General features: G+C 41.9%; 1 protein-coding gene across 2 annotated transcripts in view; it reads left to right on the top strand.

The window, feature by feature from the left end:
- CFI (complement factor I) overlaps positions 1 to 8,543 on the top strand; it is a 38,543-nt gene extending 30,000 nt beyond the window's left edge. For both annotated transcript variants that reach the window (XM_068543300.1, XM_068543301.1), the window contains 3 exons: positions 1,675 to 1,952; positions 6,629 to 6,733; positions 8,135 to 8,543. In XM_068543300.1, the coding sequence (XP_068399401.1) occupies positions 1,675 to 1,952; positions 6,629 to 6,733; positions 8,135 to 8,352 (601 nt within the window). In that variant the 3' untranslated portion in view covers positions 8,353 to 8,543. The remainder of the gene's footprint in view (positions 1 to 1,674; positions 1,953 to 6,628; positions 6,734 to 8,134) is intronic.
- Positions 8,544 to 17,382: the final 8,839 nt, after the last annotated feature.

Genomic DNA, 17,382 nt, shown 5'->3' with positions numbered 1-17,382 from the left:
TTGCCGATCTCGTCTTGCCCCACAGCGTCACTTCTTGCCCCTATTCCACCTGCTCTGGCCTTCTTTCCGTTATTCAAGTGTACCTTGCTCCCTGCTGCAAAGAGACCTTCACATATGGTTTCCCATGCCTGAAAGCATCTTTCCTACCTTGTTTCCCTAGTTAGTGCTACTCGTTATTCAGATCTCAGCTCAATCCTCACTTCCTCAGAGAACCTTCCCCGACTCCCTAAAGTCTAAGCCCTCCTGATATGTTCTCAGAACCCATGTGCTGTGAGTTCCTCTCACTTTTTACAGTAGAATACATATCTTCATTGGTGTGATTATCCATTTAATGCTGCATCCTTTCCTAGACCCTGAGTTCCATGAAGGCAGAAACTATTTCTGATTTGCTCATTTCTGCATCCCAGTGGCTAACACAGTGCCTGGTGATAGTAGGTACACACTAAATATTTGTTAAGTAAATTGAATGGATCAACAGTTAAACATTAAACAATATTCAGGACCTCTGATCCTGAAAAACAACCAAAAGTAATATGAAACACAGCATTCTTGGAACTCTAAGTTTAAATAAAAGCATCCTGAACACTCATTAGTTCCTAGGACATCACTGTTTAACTGTAAGGTGATTCCCTGAGAAAGTGATGGTAGACACCCAATTTGCTGGAAACCACGAGGTGAAAATTGATATGAAAATAGAGTGAGGCATTGGGACAGGCAATATTTAGCCCATTCACCATTTCAACCAAATTCTAAAACAGCTGCTGTGTTCCAGGTATAATACTCAACACAGGCATCTATCTATAGATGATAAGACCCTATCTTTGACTTCAGGTAGCACAAACAGGAAGAAAGGCTTGTGAGCAAATAAATACAATGCAAAGTTAGGATGAAGTCAGTTTTAAAGGTCAGAATGATGACTGCTATGGTCTTCACCCTGGGAACCTCTGGGGTTCTGGGCTCTGACTCCCTATTTCCTCAAGCACATTTCTTGCTAGAGGCTCTCTGGTCTCTGCTTAAACACCTTCAGTGCCGGTGCTCTTACTTCAGAGGCAGCCAACTCATTCTACTTCTAGCATATCTGGTAATTAGTAAGATCTTTATGTCCCTAATATTGAGCAGTTAGATGAACTATTCCTCTCTTCATTTACCCATGGACTTTAATTCTGTCCTAAGAAAATTTAGTTGCACTGCTTCATGACAGCAAAGATTAAAAAAAAAATCCTGGAAAATGAAAAACTTCCTTAAAAAGGGAGAATTTAAAGATGAAGCATCAGAAGTCCAATTTAGAGTTGTTGTTTTTTTTAAATTAATAGCTACTTTATTTATTTATTTGTTTGTTTATTTATTTATTTATTTTTAGCTGTGTTGGGTCTTCGTTTTGTGCGAGGGCTTTCTCTAGTTGCGGCAAGCGGGGGCCCCTCTTCATCGCGGTGCGCGGGCCTCTCACTATCGCGGCCCCTCCCGTTGCGGGTCACAGGCTCCAGACGCGCAGGCTCAGCAGTTGTGGCTCATGGGCCCAGTTGCTCCGCGGCATGTGGGATCTTCCCAGACCAGGGCTCGAACCCGTGTCCCCTGCCTTAGCAGGCAGATTCTCAACAACTGCGCCACCAGGGAAGCCCGAGAGTTGTTTTTTTTTCCTCAATATATTTATTTCCCTTTTCCTTTCTGTTACAGAATCAGCAAAATTCGTCGTTACCAAATATGGACATCATTTACAGACTTGATAAAACCTGACTCTCAGATAGCTGTTCAGTTGGTAAATCAAATTATTATCCACGATAAGTACAATGGAGCCACCTACCAAAATGACATAGCTTTGATTGAAATGAAAAAACACCCAAGCCGAAAAGAATGTGTGTTGCCTCATTCCGTCCCTGCCTGTGTCCCCTGGTCTCCCTATCTATTTCAACCTAATGATAAATGCATCGTTTCTGGCTGGGGTCGAGAAAAAGGTATGTTTTATAGTTTGTTAATCAGAATCCAGGGGCTGAAAAATGAATAGGAATAGAAATGCATAGGAGCCAATCTCCTAGTGTTCAGAGAGAAACATTGCATCAAATCCAGAAAAGTGAATGTCCAGCCAAGGCCAGCTCGTGGGCATAGGACCTGTGTGGTTGCACAGCACCCTGGGCTCTGGGCACCGAAGAGCCTTGTGCTTGGTGTAATGCTCTATTGTCACCATCAAGAAATTCTTAATAATTTTTGCAGGGGCCCCACCTCACATTTTCAATTTTCACTTGGTTCTGCAACTTATGTAATTGATCCTGACCTAGAGTTTCAAAGGATACCTATACTCTGTGATACAGAATGTACATTGAGGGGTAACCATTCACCAAGAAAAAAATAGAGTGACGGGGGACATATAGCATGGACTTTCTGGATTTGTTGGAATGATATGGATGAAAGATAAAAAGGTTTTCAAAGGGATAGTCATAGTATATGCTGAGTCAGTGATCCCACAACCCTTCAGCTCTCTCCGCTGCCCTCCCCTATTCTCCATACCTCACACCTCCACATCCCACAAAGAGAAAGAGAACATAAAGAATTCATTCTTTGAGCTTCTAAGAAGACTTGAGGGGAAAATTCATATGAATAAGAGATGTAGACCCTTAGGGACAAATTATTAGAAAGACATGCTAAATTGGAGATAGATTAGAATTAATTTAGGCAATGCTTTTCCCTTCGTCTCGAAGTCAGCCTAGAAATTTAGCTTCCTTTTGACCTCTTAAACTCTCTTTGTAAATAACTTCACTGCATTAGTCTAATAGACTCTTATTCCAACACATTCTTTATAATTGCCATATTGAAAAGTATAAAATATGCATGTAAATGAACCTGGATTTGTGGTATGTTTGAAAACCCAAGATTTACAAAATACTAAAATTTTATTAGTAATCAGTTCATCCAGAAAGTATTATGTCCTTATATTCGTGCTTTTTTTTAATTAAAATTTTTATTGGAGTATAGTTGATTTACAATGTTGTGTGAATTTCTGCTGTACAGCAAAGTGAATCAGTTATACATATACATATATCCACTCTTTTTTTAGATTCTATTCCTATATAGGTCATTACAGAGTATTGAATAGAATTCTCTGTGTTATACATTAGGTTCTTGTTAGTTATCTATTTTATATATAGTAGACTTTATATGTCTACTATGTCATATGTCAATCCCAATCTCCCGATTTATCCCTCCCACCCCCTTTCCCCTTGGTAACCATAAGTTATGGTTATATGTCAATCCCAATCTCCCAATTTATCCCCTCCCTCCCCTTTCCCCTTGGTAACCATAAGTTTGTTTTCTACATGTGACTCAATTTCTGTTTTGTAAATAGGTTAATTTGTACCATTTTTTTAGATTCCACATATAAGCAATATCATGTGATATTTGTCTTTGTCTGACTTACTTCACTCAGTATGACAATCTCTAGGTCCATCCATGTTGCTGCAAATGCCATTATTTCATTCTTTTTATGGCTGAGTAATATTCCATTGTATATATGTACCACATCTTCTTTATCCATTCCTCTGTCTATGGACATTTAGGTTGCTTCCATGTCCTGGCTATTGTAAATAGTGCTACAATGAACATTGGAGTGCATGTATTCTTTCGAATTATGGTTTTCTTCGGATATGCCTAGGAGTGGGATTGCTGGATCATATGGTAGCTCTATTTTTCGTTTTTTTTAAGGGATCTCCATACTGTTCTCCATAGTGGCTGTACCAATTTTTATTCTCACCAACAGTGCAAGAGGTTTCCCTTTTCTCCACACCCTCTCCAGCATTTATTGTTTGTAGATTCTTTGATGATGGCCATTCTAACCGGTGTGAGGTGATACCTCATTGTAGTTTCAATTTGCATTTCTCTAATAATTAGTGATATTGAGCATCTTCTCATGTGCCTCTTGGCTGTTTTTTTTTTAATATCAACATTTTAATATTTTATGTTATTTTATTTTGGCTGCACCTTGTGGCTTGTGGGATCTTAGCTCCCCAACCAGGGATTGAACCCTGGTCTTTGGCAGTGACAGCGCAGAGTCCTAACCACTGGACTGCCAGGGAATTCCATGTTCTGTTTTTTAAAAACTTTTATTATGTACATTCACATGTACTCACAAAAGTAGAGATAAAAGTAAAATAAACCTACCTTTCCTCACGCAGTTTTCACAGTTATCAACGTTCACCATTCTTGTTTTAGCTCCCTGAATTGATCACAATCACAATAGGATAATTAGGAAAGCTTATTCATAAAGGAGTTAATAACAAAGATGTAGAACCACAAGGGCTATGCAGGAACCCAGGACTAACAGTACCAGAACTGAGACCTTTCCTAGATCTGAAGGTATAAGGTGAAGGAGAAGTTACCAGAAGGAGAAAGAGTCTTAGGTAAAGCAGGCTACCTTGAGAGAAGTAATGACCTTGGGTTGAAGGTTATAGCCAGCCCCAATCTCACTATCCTCTCTCCTTCCCTCCTTCCCTCTGCTGGAGTCCTCTGCTGGAAAGCAGCTGGAAGCCAGAGGTGAAGACATTCCTATGGAGGCAATCCCTCCAGCTCAGACTCTCAGGGCAGAGGGCAGGGCATTGAAGGGTGGAGAAAGGATCCGAATGACAAATCAGGAGCTTTTCAACATATTCCCCCACATGCACTTATTTTTTCCTGGAGCATATCAAATCAAATCCCAGCTATCATGTAATTTTACCCATGAATACTCCAGTATACATCTTTACCAGGTAAGGACTTAAAAAACAAAAACAAAACCACAACACCCTTCATACCCAACAAAATAAAAATGATTCTGTAATATCGTCTAATAACCAGCTGTGTTGAATGTGCCTTAGTTATTTACAAAAAATTTTTACAATCAGATTATTTCCATTGGGATCCAAACAAAGTCCACACATTGCATTCAGTGGCTATTTTTCTTAAATCTCTTTTGATCTAGAACAGTTACCTCTTCGTTTCATTTAAAACGTATTTATTTTAAATGAAACTGGGTCATTCTTATTTTAGAATTTCCACACCTTGAGTTTGGATGATTGTATCCTTGATGTGGCATTTAACATGTGCTTCTATTCCATGTATTTTCTATAAACTAGTAGATATATTCTTATGCACTGATTTATTTATTAATCAAATGTGATTCAACACATTTATTGAGCCCTTTCTGTGAGTGCAAGATAGTAAGGCTAAAGTGCTAAGATCTCACTGATGAAAAATATGGACGCAGCCAACAAACAAGAGGTGCTGAGGCTACAAAGTGGGATGGCAAAGGCCAGCTCTCAAGGGACTTACAGTACAAAGGCGCCATCAGACGTGAATGCCACCACCAGACAGCAGAACGTGACGGAGGCTTCAAGAAGCATACAAAACAAGAGTTCAGGGGAGGAAGCAATCTCCCGAGTCTTAAAAATCACTCACATGTTACAAGAGCTCCCAGTTTTTGAAGGCTTATCCTGAGTTAGGGGAAATAATAAATTACTAATTTTTGAAAAGCTGTTATCCTGAATAAGGTAGTCATCTTAAGACTAACTTGAAGTAGGAGTTGAAGGAGAAAAAAACTCTTTCCTGATTTGCTACATACATTGGTGGATTCGTTTCTTCCTCTGCTTCCCAGAAGAGAAGAATATTAGTCCTCCAGTTAACTACTACGTGCTCAGTACACTGCTAGGGTCTGTGGCGGTGTCCTCTCAGGATAAGCAAGAGGTCTCTGTCCCCAGGTAGTTTAGAGATTAATTGAGGAGCCAAGGCATTTGGCATAAAATATTTAGTGTATAATAGAATTACTGAGTTCCTGCATTAATTACATAAATATTTATTAAGTAACTGATTTGTGCTAGCATGAGGCTGGGTGCTGGTGCAGCAGTGAATGAATCAGGCTTAGCCCCTGCCCTCTTAGAGCACATAAAAATTGCTGCAAGCTGGGAGAAAGGAAGAGGGGAGACAGGGCAAAAGTTCACTCCTTATACCTGAGACATCTCACCCTGTGTTCTTAGGTTTTTCTCATCTTCCCTGGACTGTCAATCAGCAACCGCACCTGGTCCTTCTCTTTCCTTGGACTAAGTTCAAGTCCCAAATCTGTGACTTAAAAGGAAAGGAAATCCTAAATCCTCTTTCAATCGCTTTCAAATCATTTAGGAGATAGAGTTCCTCACAGACACAAAAACACATAGATACTGGTAACTTCATATGTACTTCCTTCATCTTAAGTTCTTATATTAAAAAGTTGTTTTCACTCTAACAAGCACTTTCAAGGAAATAAGGGACTGTAAGAAGACAGGAGCTATTTACGTAAGCTGATAACAGATTTCTAACCATCCCCCACCCCTGCCACTGGACTCAGTGACCGGAGTGGAAGGAGTCTATCCTATTCATCTCACAGTACCCAGGCCAGATGTTCAATAATGCCCCTTCACTATTTTTAGAAAGACAATTCTAGAAACTGGGGATACCATCAGTTGTATGACTAAGTTTGCTAATCAGTTATCCTCATAAGTTTACATATGTATTAAAGAAAATATATATTCTTATATGTTCCTAATGGTTTACTAAATTATGAAAGTAAATACTTACTTAGAGTTCTCATTTGTAACTTCAAAATGTCTATTTGTTTTCTCTCTTTGTTTAGACAACCAAAAAGTCTATTCACTTAAGTGGGGTGAAGTTCACCTAATAGCAAACTGCTCTAAGTTCTACCCAGGTCGCTACTTTGAAAAAGAAATGGAGTGTGCAGGTAAGCACTGAGAGACTTCTCAGAGATGTCTCTAACGCACTAACCAAACATGTTTTTCCTCCCCACTGAGTCACCCCCTTTATCTGGGCCTCCAACTCTTTCCTTTGGCCTCTGGCTGTTGCATCATCAAACGTTTTCAGTCCCTTTGCCTCAGCTCAAGTTCCACAATCTAATACCAAGAGGAAAAATCTTCCTTAAGCCATTATGCAGCAGTCTAGCAAGGTGACTAAGAGCACAGCCTCTGGAACCAGACTGCCTGGGTTTACATTCCGGTTTTTACCAATTACTACATGTGTGACCTTGAGCAAGTTTCCTCATCTGCAACCTTGGTGATCTTAATAGATGAGGAAAGTGAGATGCAGAGCAGTTATATAAGTTGCCCAAGTCTTACAGACAAGAAGTGGTATATTCGGGATCAAAACCCAGACTTCTAAGTAAAAATCCAAATGATCTCATTTCAAATGCGTCCAGTTGGAAGTAAATTCTCCCTCCTCGGAAATCCCTTTATGCTTCCCACGATACCTTCCACTCTCTCCTTTAAGATCACAGGGGTGCTACTGCCACTATCTAACACAACTACAGCAGTCCCTTCTTTTGTTGGTGACCCACAGGCAGGGTACCAGCCAGGGTAGTGCATTTAGGACACTTTATTGAAACCACTTATAAATAGTGGGTTATAGAAAAAGGCAGAGTTATTGACCTCCTATAACTTCTTGGATACAGTGATTTAAAATCTTAGAAAGTCATAAGAGTGAGAAGAAAGTAAACAGGCCATTTCCTGTGCCCTCCCATCTTAAAATGGAGTTCAGGATTACAGAGGACAAAAGGAGAGAATAGCACAAAATCTACCAAGGGGCAATAGCACAGTTAAGAGGACAAGCTCCGAGGTCTGGCTGCCTGGGTTCAAGTCCAGGCTCTGCCACTTATTAGCTGTATGACCTTAGACAAGTTAGTTAACCTCTCTGTGTCTTGTCTCATCTTAAAATAGGGATAATAATGATACTTCTCTCATAGGGTTGTGGTGAGGATTAAAACAATGAATGACTAATACATACTAAGCACTCAATGATCACTAGGTACTCCTATTATTTTCCCACTCAGCCTTTGATGCTACTTTCAGATTGCTATCTCATCATAGTATATGCTTCCACAAAGTAGAGGAAGCAGGGGGAAGCACTTGCTAAACTTGGAGAATGAGTAGAAGACACAGCATTTGCCAGCCTGCATCTCTACAAGTCCGTGGGCCCGCTCTGTAAGGGAGCGCATGTGTTATTGCCTGTTAGGAAAGTGTAAGAAAGTCAGTGTCAGTACAGGCATTGGTGGAAGAGGCAGGAAGTCGGCATGGCAGCCTAGACAAATGGAAGTAAATGTGTGATTTTCTTTTTCCTTGGTCTTTCTCAGGTACAGATGATGGTTCTATTGATGCCTGTAAAGGGGACTCTGGAGGCCCCTTAGTCTGTAAGGACGCCAACAATGTGACTTATGTTTGGGGTGTTGTGAGTTGGGGTGAAAACTGTGGAAATTCAGAGTTCCCAGGCGTTTACACAAAAGTGGCCAATTATTTTGACTGGATTGGTCTTCATGTAGGAAGGTCTCGTATTTCTCAGCACAATGTATAAAAAACTGTGCTCTCTCTCTTCTTTCTACTCTTTTTGTCTCAGGAGTTACATTTTAATTGAAATGATACTGCATAAGTAGTACTTCTTCAAGGAAAAAAAGTAAAGGCAATTTTATTGGACATTTTTTAAAGGTCTCTACAAAGTTTATGCCATTTTGGAATTCTGTACAATTCTCAAATAAATATTCTAGTCAAGCATACATATTTTATTTATTAGAAAATGTGATTAAATGATCTCTTCATACAGGAGTGCTGTATTGACTGTACTAAAGGTTTAGCTAGTTGAATTGGCTTCACATAAGCCTGGTTCAAACCCCAACCCTACCACCTACTCCTTGCTTGACCCTGGTCAATTTATTATCTTTTCTGTGTCTCATTTTCCACTTTTAAAGTGGAAACTGGAATTTTGAGAAAATGAAGCTGCATACTAAAGTGAAATGTTTGGCATGATACCCGTCACAGGGAAATAACGGACCTCACAGCTCTTGTCCCATTTTTCTGCTTCTTTAAGTATTCAGAGCTCTTGAAAACTTTGAGTTCCTCGTTTCACAAGTTCTCCTTGACCCTTTCTTTAAACCTCCCCACAGATACCACGACACAACCACTGACCTCCTTGGTGCCAAACCTCACAGCCAGGAAGCCATGTTCACCTCCCCCCAGCCCCGCAGCAGCAGCACTATGCAGTCAACCCCTCAGGGCGTCACACTCTGAGGCCTGCTGCCTCCCCGGCTGCTGGTCTCAGCTTCCTTCCCAGCCTCTTCCTTCTGGTCGCCTCTCTCATTCTGTGTCATCTAGATTCAGCTTTAAATCCCACCACAGTCCAGCGGCGCACAAATCCATGTCTCCAGCCCTGACCTTTCCTAGAACTCCAGACTGTATCTCCTGAGCACTTAACATCTCCTTCTGGATGTCTAAGAGCATTTTCAAAGAAAGAAGGCCAACCCCAAACTCTGCCCCTTCTTAAACCTCTTCCTCCCTCCTTAGTAAATCCCCCATGGCCTCAGCGTAGAGTGGGCACCCGGTCTCTTTCTATCACATGAGCCTGCCTTAATCCCAGTGTAGCACTTGTCATCACCCAACATATTCTGCTTTCATTGTCTACCTCTTCACCCACCAGCCCACTGGCCCCACTACACTGTAAGACACTGGAGAAGAAAGATTTTGGCTTCCTTTCATCAGCATCCCTAGCACTTTGTTCATAAACGGTGCTCACTGCTTTTATTATTATTATTATTTTTTAAAGCACAGCTATCATCATCCTGAAGGCAGAGGTATATTTTTCACATAAATATTACCTTTAAAACCTGAGGTAAAAAGAAAAAACAAAAAACAAAAAAAAAACCTGGTGTCCAGTTCTGGATACAGCCCGATTGTTTTAATAATACAAATGCCCATTTCTACATATATTCCAAAATCAGTTACTGCCCAGATTTTTTTCCTTTTTAAAATTTTAGTAAAATATACATAAAAATGTTTTGTTTTGTTTTGTTTTTTTACCATTTTAACCATTTTGAACTGTACCGTTCAGTGGCATTAAGTACATTCACATTTTTATGCAACCATCTCCAGAAATCTTTTATCTTCCCAAACTGAAACTCCTGAAACATTAAGCAGTAACTCCTCCTCCCCTCCCATGCTGCCCATTTTTAATTCCTTTTGTCATTGAAGGCAGGAGAGTATTTGGTTACTTATAGCTGTGAAAGAAAGAACCCCAAAGTAGTGATTTACATAACAATTCTTTATGATTTTGCTCTTGCATCTGGGGATTGACTGGGCTGGCTGGACAGTTCTTCCATCCTCTCATGCAGCTGCCATCAGACGGGGCTGGGACAAGGGTCATCTCCAAGGCTTCTTCACTCATGGCTCGTGTCTGGTGCCTGGGCTGGGAGACTCAACAGCTGGGGTTCTCAGGCATCTCTATCTATGTGGTCTTTCCACATGGGCTCTCAACATGGTAACTTGGGGTTGCCAGACTTCTTATATAGCAGCTGACAAGTGTCCCAGGAAAACCTGCGGAACCTGCACTGGCTTTTTATACCTAGCCTGGAAAGTCATTTAGCCTCACTTCCATCACAAAGACCTGACCAGGTTCAAGGGGAAGAAATATAATCCATCTCTTGATGGGAAGGGTGTCAAAGAATGTGTGGCATATTTCAAAACCACCACCTTGTCCTGACCCAGCAAACCTGGAGCATGTGGCGCTTTAGCAGGTGTCTGTTTATGAGCAAAAAGAGAAGAGTACTAAGGGCTGCAAGCTGGGAAACCCAGCATATGGGCACCTCAGCTGATCTTAGGAGGGAGTAGCATCGTGGCCCTTTGAAGGACCAGTCTGCACAATGACTCGAGACCTGGAGGCTTCACAGCAGAGTGGATCACAGTGGGGCATGAAGCGTGAAGAGCCCGCTTCTCCACAGTGACCCTGTGTGGCAGAGACCAGGAGCAGCAAAAGTGGGATGACCTGACTTCTGGGCTCTCCCAATTTAGAGGTCTGTTTGAGGGCTCCTGGTTGCACACCACAGAAGCCAATAGCATTGGTTTAATGAAAAAAAATAGATTTATTCAAATATATCATGCAGTTCACAGAATCTCCAGAAAAGCCAGAAAGATGGAGGCTACAAAGACCACTGTAGGACCACTCATCAGAGATTCCCACTGCCACCAGCTTGGGTCCAAGGATCTATGCACAGCTTGTACTGCAGAGGCTGGGCATTGGATGCTACTGCTTGACCCTTTGCCATCACTGCTTCTGTGAGTTAGCATGGTCTTCCCTGAAGGCGGTCAACAAACAGAGGTCACTAAATGTGGAGTTCTGCCATCATCTCACTTAACCCTGGTCTCAGAACTCACCATCTTATGAGGGAGATGGGAAAATAAATTATAAAGCATCACTTTGCCAGGTACAATGGTAAGGAAACCTCATAGGAGAATCATAAATCAGCCTTAAGAGTCCAAGAAGTCTTCCCCAGAGGTGAGCTTGATCTGAATTATGGAAGAACTTTCCAGGCAGATGCAAATGCAAAGGCCCTGTGGCTTGAGGAGCCAAATTCAACAGCAAGGGGACAGAGAGCAATTCAGCATGACTGGAGCCCAGGGCGCAGCTGAGGAGCTGGAGAGGGAGGAAAGGCCAGATCAGGGAGGGCCTCATGCCAAAGACCTGGCACCAGTGAAACACTCTGGAAAGTTCATGCTGGAGGCATTGAGGAAGATTTACTGGAGGGAGTGAGATGAGTTAGGGAAGAGAGTTGAGATTATAGGAGTACTCCAAATGAAAAATGATGAATGTAGAAACCAAAGCAGGGCACTTATAAAAAGAATGGGACTAATTCTAGATATGTTAAGGAGTGAAACAGATGACATCTGGGGACAGAAGAGGTAGGGCACTAGGCAGAGGGATAGAAGTCTAGGATAATTCCCAGGTTTTCTCTTCGATAATGGGGTGATTGGTGTTACCACTGATTGCAGAAATAAAGGGAAGAAAGGAATAGAAGTAGGTTTAGTTAGTTAGGGATATTTTGAAGCTGTGCTATCTATAGGATCCCAGGGAAGACAAATAGTAGGAAATATAAAGCTCAAAATCAACCAGAGTTTGAAAGTAGCCAGAAACCCTACCGAGAGAAACCACGCACCTGAATTGATCCTGATGGTCTAAAACCTGCGATTTCACCTGAGCAGGTTCCTTTCCGTCTTCTCCAGTGTTTCCTCTTTGTGTGCCAAGTAATCATACATTCTAACCACAAACGTCACTTGAAAATCTCTCTCCCTGATTGTTATGGTCTGAATGTTTGCATCCCCCTGTGAAAATTAGCAAAGGGAAACCTCACTAAAATGGGAGTTGAGAGGCTAAAAGGGCGAGCGCTCATGCACATACCACTCCATATATCAATCAATAGTACAGATCGCAATAGGAAGAGACTACTTTGCCTTTCCAGCAGGAATTGACACCACTACTTTACTACCACCAGCAGAAGGAAAAAAGATTTTTTCCTTGCCTGGCAACAGCTCAGCCAATGAGAGACTGTCACAAATCAGCCAATGAAAAGCTACTATACTTCAAGCTCCTAGTTTTCTCCAATGGACTGTTTGCTTATAACAGCCCCTGCCAAGTTCCCCTTCTCCTTTATAAAAGTTTCCTCTCCTTTGCTTGCATGTGGACTTGCATGTGGTTCACCATAGTTGCATGTCTTGAAATGTAATTCTTTGCCGCTCCAGAATAAACCTGTCTTGCTGGTAAAATAACTGGGTGTTTTATTGTTTTAGGTTAACCCCCCAAATTTATATGTTGAAATCCTAATACCCAGTGTGATGGTATTAGGAAGTGGGGTCTTTGGGAGGTGTCTAGGTCATGAGGTTGGAACCCTCACGAATGAGATTAGTATTCTTATAGAAGAGACCTCAGAGATCCCGCACCTCTTCCACCATGTGAGGACACAGTGAAAAGTCAGCAGTCGCAACCCTGAAGAGGGCTTTCTCCAGAACCCCACCATGCTGGCACCCTGATCTTGAAATTCCAGCCTCCAGAACTGTGAGAAATAAACTTCTGTTGTTTATAAGCCACCCAGTCTGTGGCATTTTATTACAGCAGCCCAGAGAGATTTGTCTGATGGTAGACCTCCCCAAGCAAAGAGCCATTACCTTCAACACATCACGGAACCAGCTCTTGTTCACAGATCTGATACAGCCATTTCTTGTTCTTCACTTCATTCCCAGCTTGAAAGCTATTCAGCCATTGGGGGTTTTTTGTTTGTTTTTTGAGTTTGGTTTATTTTTTTTCTTTCTTTCTTAAAGGCAGAGGCTGGAACCTAGCACTTATTTCACCTTAATTTGAGCCTCTTTTAGAAACTAACCTTCCAGCCTTAGCACTGGGTAAAGATTGATCATTATGGCTGGAATTGTTTCACCATGTGGCACATTTATTTTCATCACGATAACACTGCTGAGGCCATTTAATGAGACGTTGGAAAAGACTAAAAACAGAAACTGCCCTTGATCATTTGTATTTTGTTGATTTTGCATTATTTCACACAACACAAAGGGTTGCATAATATCCTAGTTTCCAAGCATTCTGAGTTAATATGTTACATTAAACCCAATAAATTTTGCATTCTTACTTCATTAATACCATCATGTTCCATGATGTCCATGTCCAGTGAAGAGATCATTAGGGGTATTTAGAAGGGTATCTGACTGATCATGCTTATAACTGTACTTGGAAGCTCTCTATAAAAAACACAGCCTAGGGACTTCCCTGGTGGAATAGTGGTTAAGAATCCACCTGCCAATGCAGGGGACACGGGTTTGAGCCTTGGCCCAGGAAGATCCCACATGCTGTGGAGCAACTAAGCCCGTGTGCCACAATTACTGAGCCTGCGCTCTAAAGCCCGCGAACCACAGCTACTGAAGCCTGTGCGCCTAGAGCCGGTGTTCCGCGACAAGAAAACCCACCGCAACAAGAAGCCCATACACCTCAACGAAGAGTAGCCCCCGCTCACCACAGCTAGAGAAAGCCCGTGTGCAGCAACTAAGACCCAACACAGCCAAAAATAAATAAATTAATTAATTAATTAATAATTAAAAAAACAGAAAAAACACAGCCTAGTTGCAGGCACCCAGAAGTTCCCATTCCAAGGCATTTAATCATTCAGACAAGAATCAGCACAAAAACAGCATATTTTATATTTTCATAATTTGTTTTGATAATTTTGACCATAATTTCTTTCCCTAGTTCCTCTTTCTATTTTTTCTTCCTGGAACTACAATTGTGTTTTTCCCCAGTACTCCATGGACATGTCTCTTGTGAAGTTCACCAATAACCTACATGTTATTAAATCCAGTGATCAATATCCTGTCCTCACCTTGTTGCACACCCGCTGAAGTGATGGTTCTATCTTTCTTAGACACACTGGAATGTAGCACTCTCCTGCTGCACTTGGCTGTTCCTTCTTAGTCTCCTTTGCTGCTGCTTAGTTACCTGACCTCCTACGACTTAGACCCTGTTCTGCTCCTCTTTACATGCTCACTTTTTAGAGGATCTTATCTAGTCCCATGGCTTAAAAGCCATTTCTATGCTGACGACTTCCAAGTTTATTTCCAGCTCTTATCTCACTTCTGAACTACAAATTCAGTATAAGCTTCTCAAACATGGTATGTCTGAAATTAATTTTCTAAATTTTCCCTGAAATCTGCTTCTTCTGGAATCCTCCCCATTTTAGCTGGTAAGAACTCTCTATCTTTCCAACCGTTTAAGCCAAAACCTCAGTGTTGTCCTTGAGTCTTCTTTCCCTTTACACCACATTCAATCCATCAGTAAATTCTGTTGGATCTACCATCAAGTTACATCTAGAACGTGACCACTTTTCACACCTCCACTGCTTCCTCCTTGGGCCAAGCCATAATAATATCTTACCTGGTTTATAATGTCCTAACTGGCTTCCTGACTTCCACTCCTGTCCATCCACAGTCAACATATATATAGACAAACTAGCCATTTGCTAGCAGGCAAGACCTGGAAGCTGTGGGTTTGCAACCAATAGTGTCTGTCTCGATAATAACAGGTTTTGCTGAGTAGATGAAAGTGCCCTGTAAAGAAGCCTCTTTCAAACATTTTATGCTGACTATTTGGAAGAAAAGATGAAAGTGGGTCATCTAGGAGTTACGTGATATGGTCAATCAGGGCTGACTCCACCAGCAAGCACCCTGTGCCAATGCACAAGGCCCTGAACCTAGGAGGGTTCCAGACTTGCTTTCATATCTCCCGTTATCACCTTGAAATACTTAATAATTTTTGAACAAGGGGCCTTGCATTTTTACTTTGTGCTGAGCCCTGCAAATCACATAGCTGGTCCTGTGGTCAATGCCATACCCTGGTATCTGACAGCAGGAATTAAGAGGAAAAAGTAAATCTTGGAATCATTACAGCAGAACAAATATCTAATGATTGATTATGAAAAGAATGTGAAAATAAAACTTAGAATCTTGTTTTCTGTAAAGATGGCAGTGATTTCCATGAAGAACACAGTAGAAAAGGAGATTTGTTTAAGAGAAAAAGAGATTTCTGGGCTTCCCTGGTGGCGCAGTGGTTGAGAATCTGCCTGCCAATGCAGGCGACACGGGTTCGAGCCCTGGCCTGGGAAGATCCCACATGCTGCAGAGCAACTGGGCCCGTGAGCCAAAACTACTGAGCCTGCGCGTCTGGAGCCTGTGCTCCGCAACAAGAGAGGCCATGATAGTGAGAGGCCCGTGCACCGCAATGAAAAGTGGCCCCGGCTCGCTGCAACAAGAGAAAGCCCTCGCACAGAAACGAAGACCCAACACAGCCAAAAATAAATAAATAAATAAATTAAAAAAAAAAAAAAAAGAGATTTCTATCAGCCAGAGGAAATGGAGTTTGAGAATTTAATCCCTAAGGAAAGATGAGACAAAAAAGACTAAACCTGAATCCTCAGAGCTGAGGCTGTATTTAGGGTAAAGAAATTAGATGAGATCACCAAGGAGTAAATGTATACAGAAAAGGTATAAAGGAGAGATTTGGGGCATCTATAACAGGGCTGGAACCAGGTAACATTACTATACAGTATTCTGTCTTTTTTTTCTGAAGACTTATTCCCATACCAGTGAGTTTCTCTGAAAGAGCCGAGCCTGGTTTAAGTGTTCCCCTGGTGGAGCTAGGTGGGACCTCAGAGGTAATCTGGTACAACATCCAAACTTTAGAGATGAGAAAACCAAAGCTCCAGGAAGCTTTAAAAAAAAGAATTCTGTTTCCTTTTCCCAGCTGTTGAAATGTGCTGTCCAAAAATTAAAGAAAAAAAAATCTTTGGCATCTCGTGGTGGCAGAAAGAGACCTTGGGAATTCCCTGGCGGTCCAGTGTTAGGACTCGGCGCTCTCACTGCCAGGGTTCCATCCCTGGTGGGGGAACTAAGATGCCGCAAGCCACCTTGATTTGACTGGATACTGTCACATGACTGCTCTGCGGACACCTCAACTCCTTTACTGTGAAAAGGATAATACCTCTCAAGCACATTTCTCCTCTTCTTCCACTGTAGTTCAAGTTGATCACAGCCCAAGGGTGCCTGGCTGAGCATCTGAGGGCAGACTTAAGGCAGGCCGCTCTCCACTAACCTTTTTTGTTTCTAATTCGCCCAAAGGTTGTATTCCTGAAAAGCGGTGTTCTGAGTGTGAGAGATTAAGTCCATGAAGTGCCTGGCACAGACTAAGCTCTAAATAGAGATAATTCTTATGAGCTCTGCACTGCACATTTATTATCAACTCATGAAGCTTGTAAGAAACACAAGACGGCAAACTAGAATTTATTGGTAATTCTTATAGAAAGGACACATCTTTTCTCAACACTCGCAATATTGCCCTGGATCTTACTGTAAAATTCTTGGAAACTGCCAGGATACTAAGATAACTATTTATAGCTCTGGTCGAAATTACTGCAATTGTTATTTAAGGATTCTGCGCTGCACTGGGAAAAAATACAGGGAAATGTCACTGGAGCCATCAAGTTACAAAATATCTTGAGTAGGAAAACTGTGCTTTCCTTTTTTTTTTTTAAACTGCGTTCAAGTATGGAGTACGGCTTCTTCCTTACCAGGGAAGAAAACTCATGGTTTTATTGTCAGACCATTTTCTTCTTCCGAAATTTCTAAACTACCATCTAGCTCGTCTTTGTCAGCCAGGCACCACCACGGCCTTGGGTTAACATGTTCCAATCCCCATCCCCCAACCGCGGCCACCGCGGTTCCGGAGGACCGGATGAGAGCCCGAGGAGGTGAGATGCGCGTTCGGCCCACGTGTCCTGCAGAATCACGATTTCAAACAGCGCTCTCTGCAGGGGATTACGGGTAGGGAGGGTGGGGGTTGGCTCATTTCTCTGACGTTGTCTACACCATGAAAAGCTTGTCGCTCGGGTAGCTGGGCTGCACCCCGACAGGTCAGATGAGGTCACAAGGTTTCGCCACCTGGCTGCACCCTACAACTACCCCGGGAGCTTTCAAAAAATACCGATGTCCACTGACACCGGGACGAACT

The sequence above is a fragment of the Eschrichtius robustus genome, chromosome 4 (genome assembly GCF_028021215.1).
Source record: "Eschrichtius robustus isolate mEscRob2 chromosome 4, mEscRob2.pri, whole genome shotgun sequence".
Taxonomy (NCBI): domain Eukaryota; kingdom Metazoa; phylum Chordata; class Mammalia; order Artiodactyla; family Eschrichtiidae; genus Eschrichtius; species Eschrichtius robustus.
This window is presented reverse-complemented; position numbering and strand designations above follow the sequence as displayed.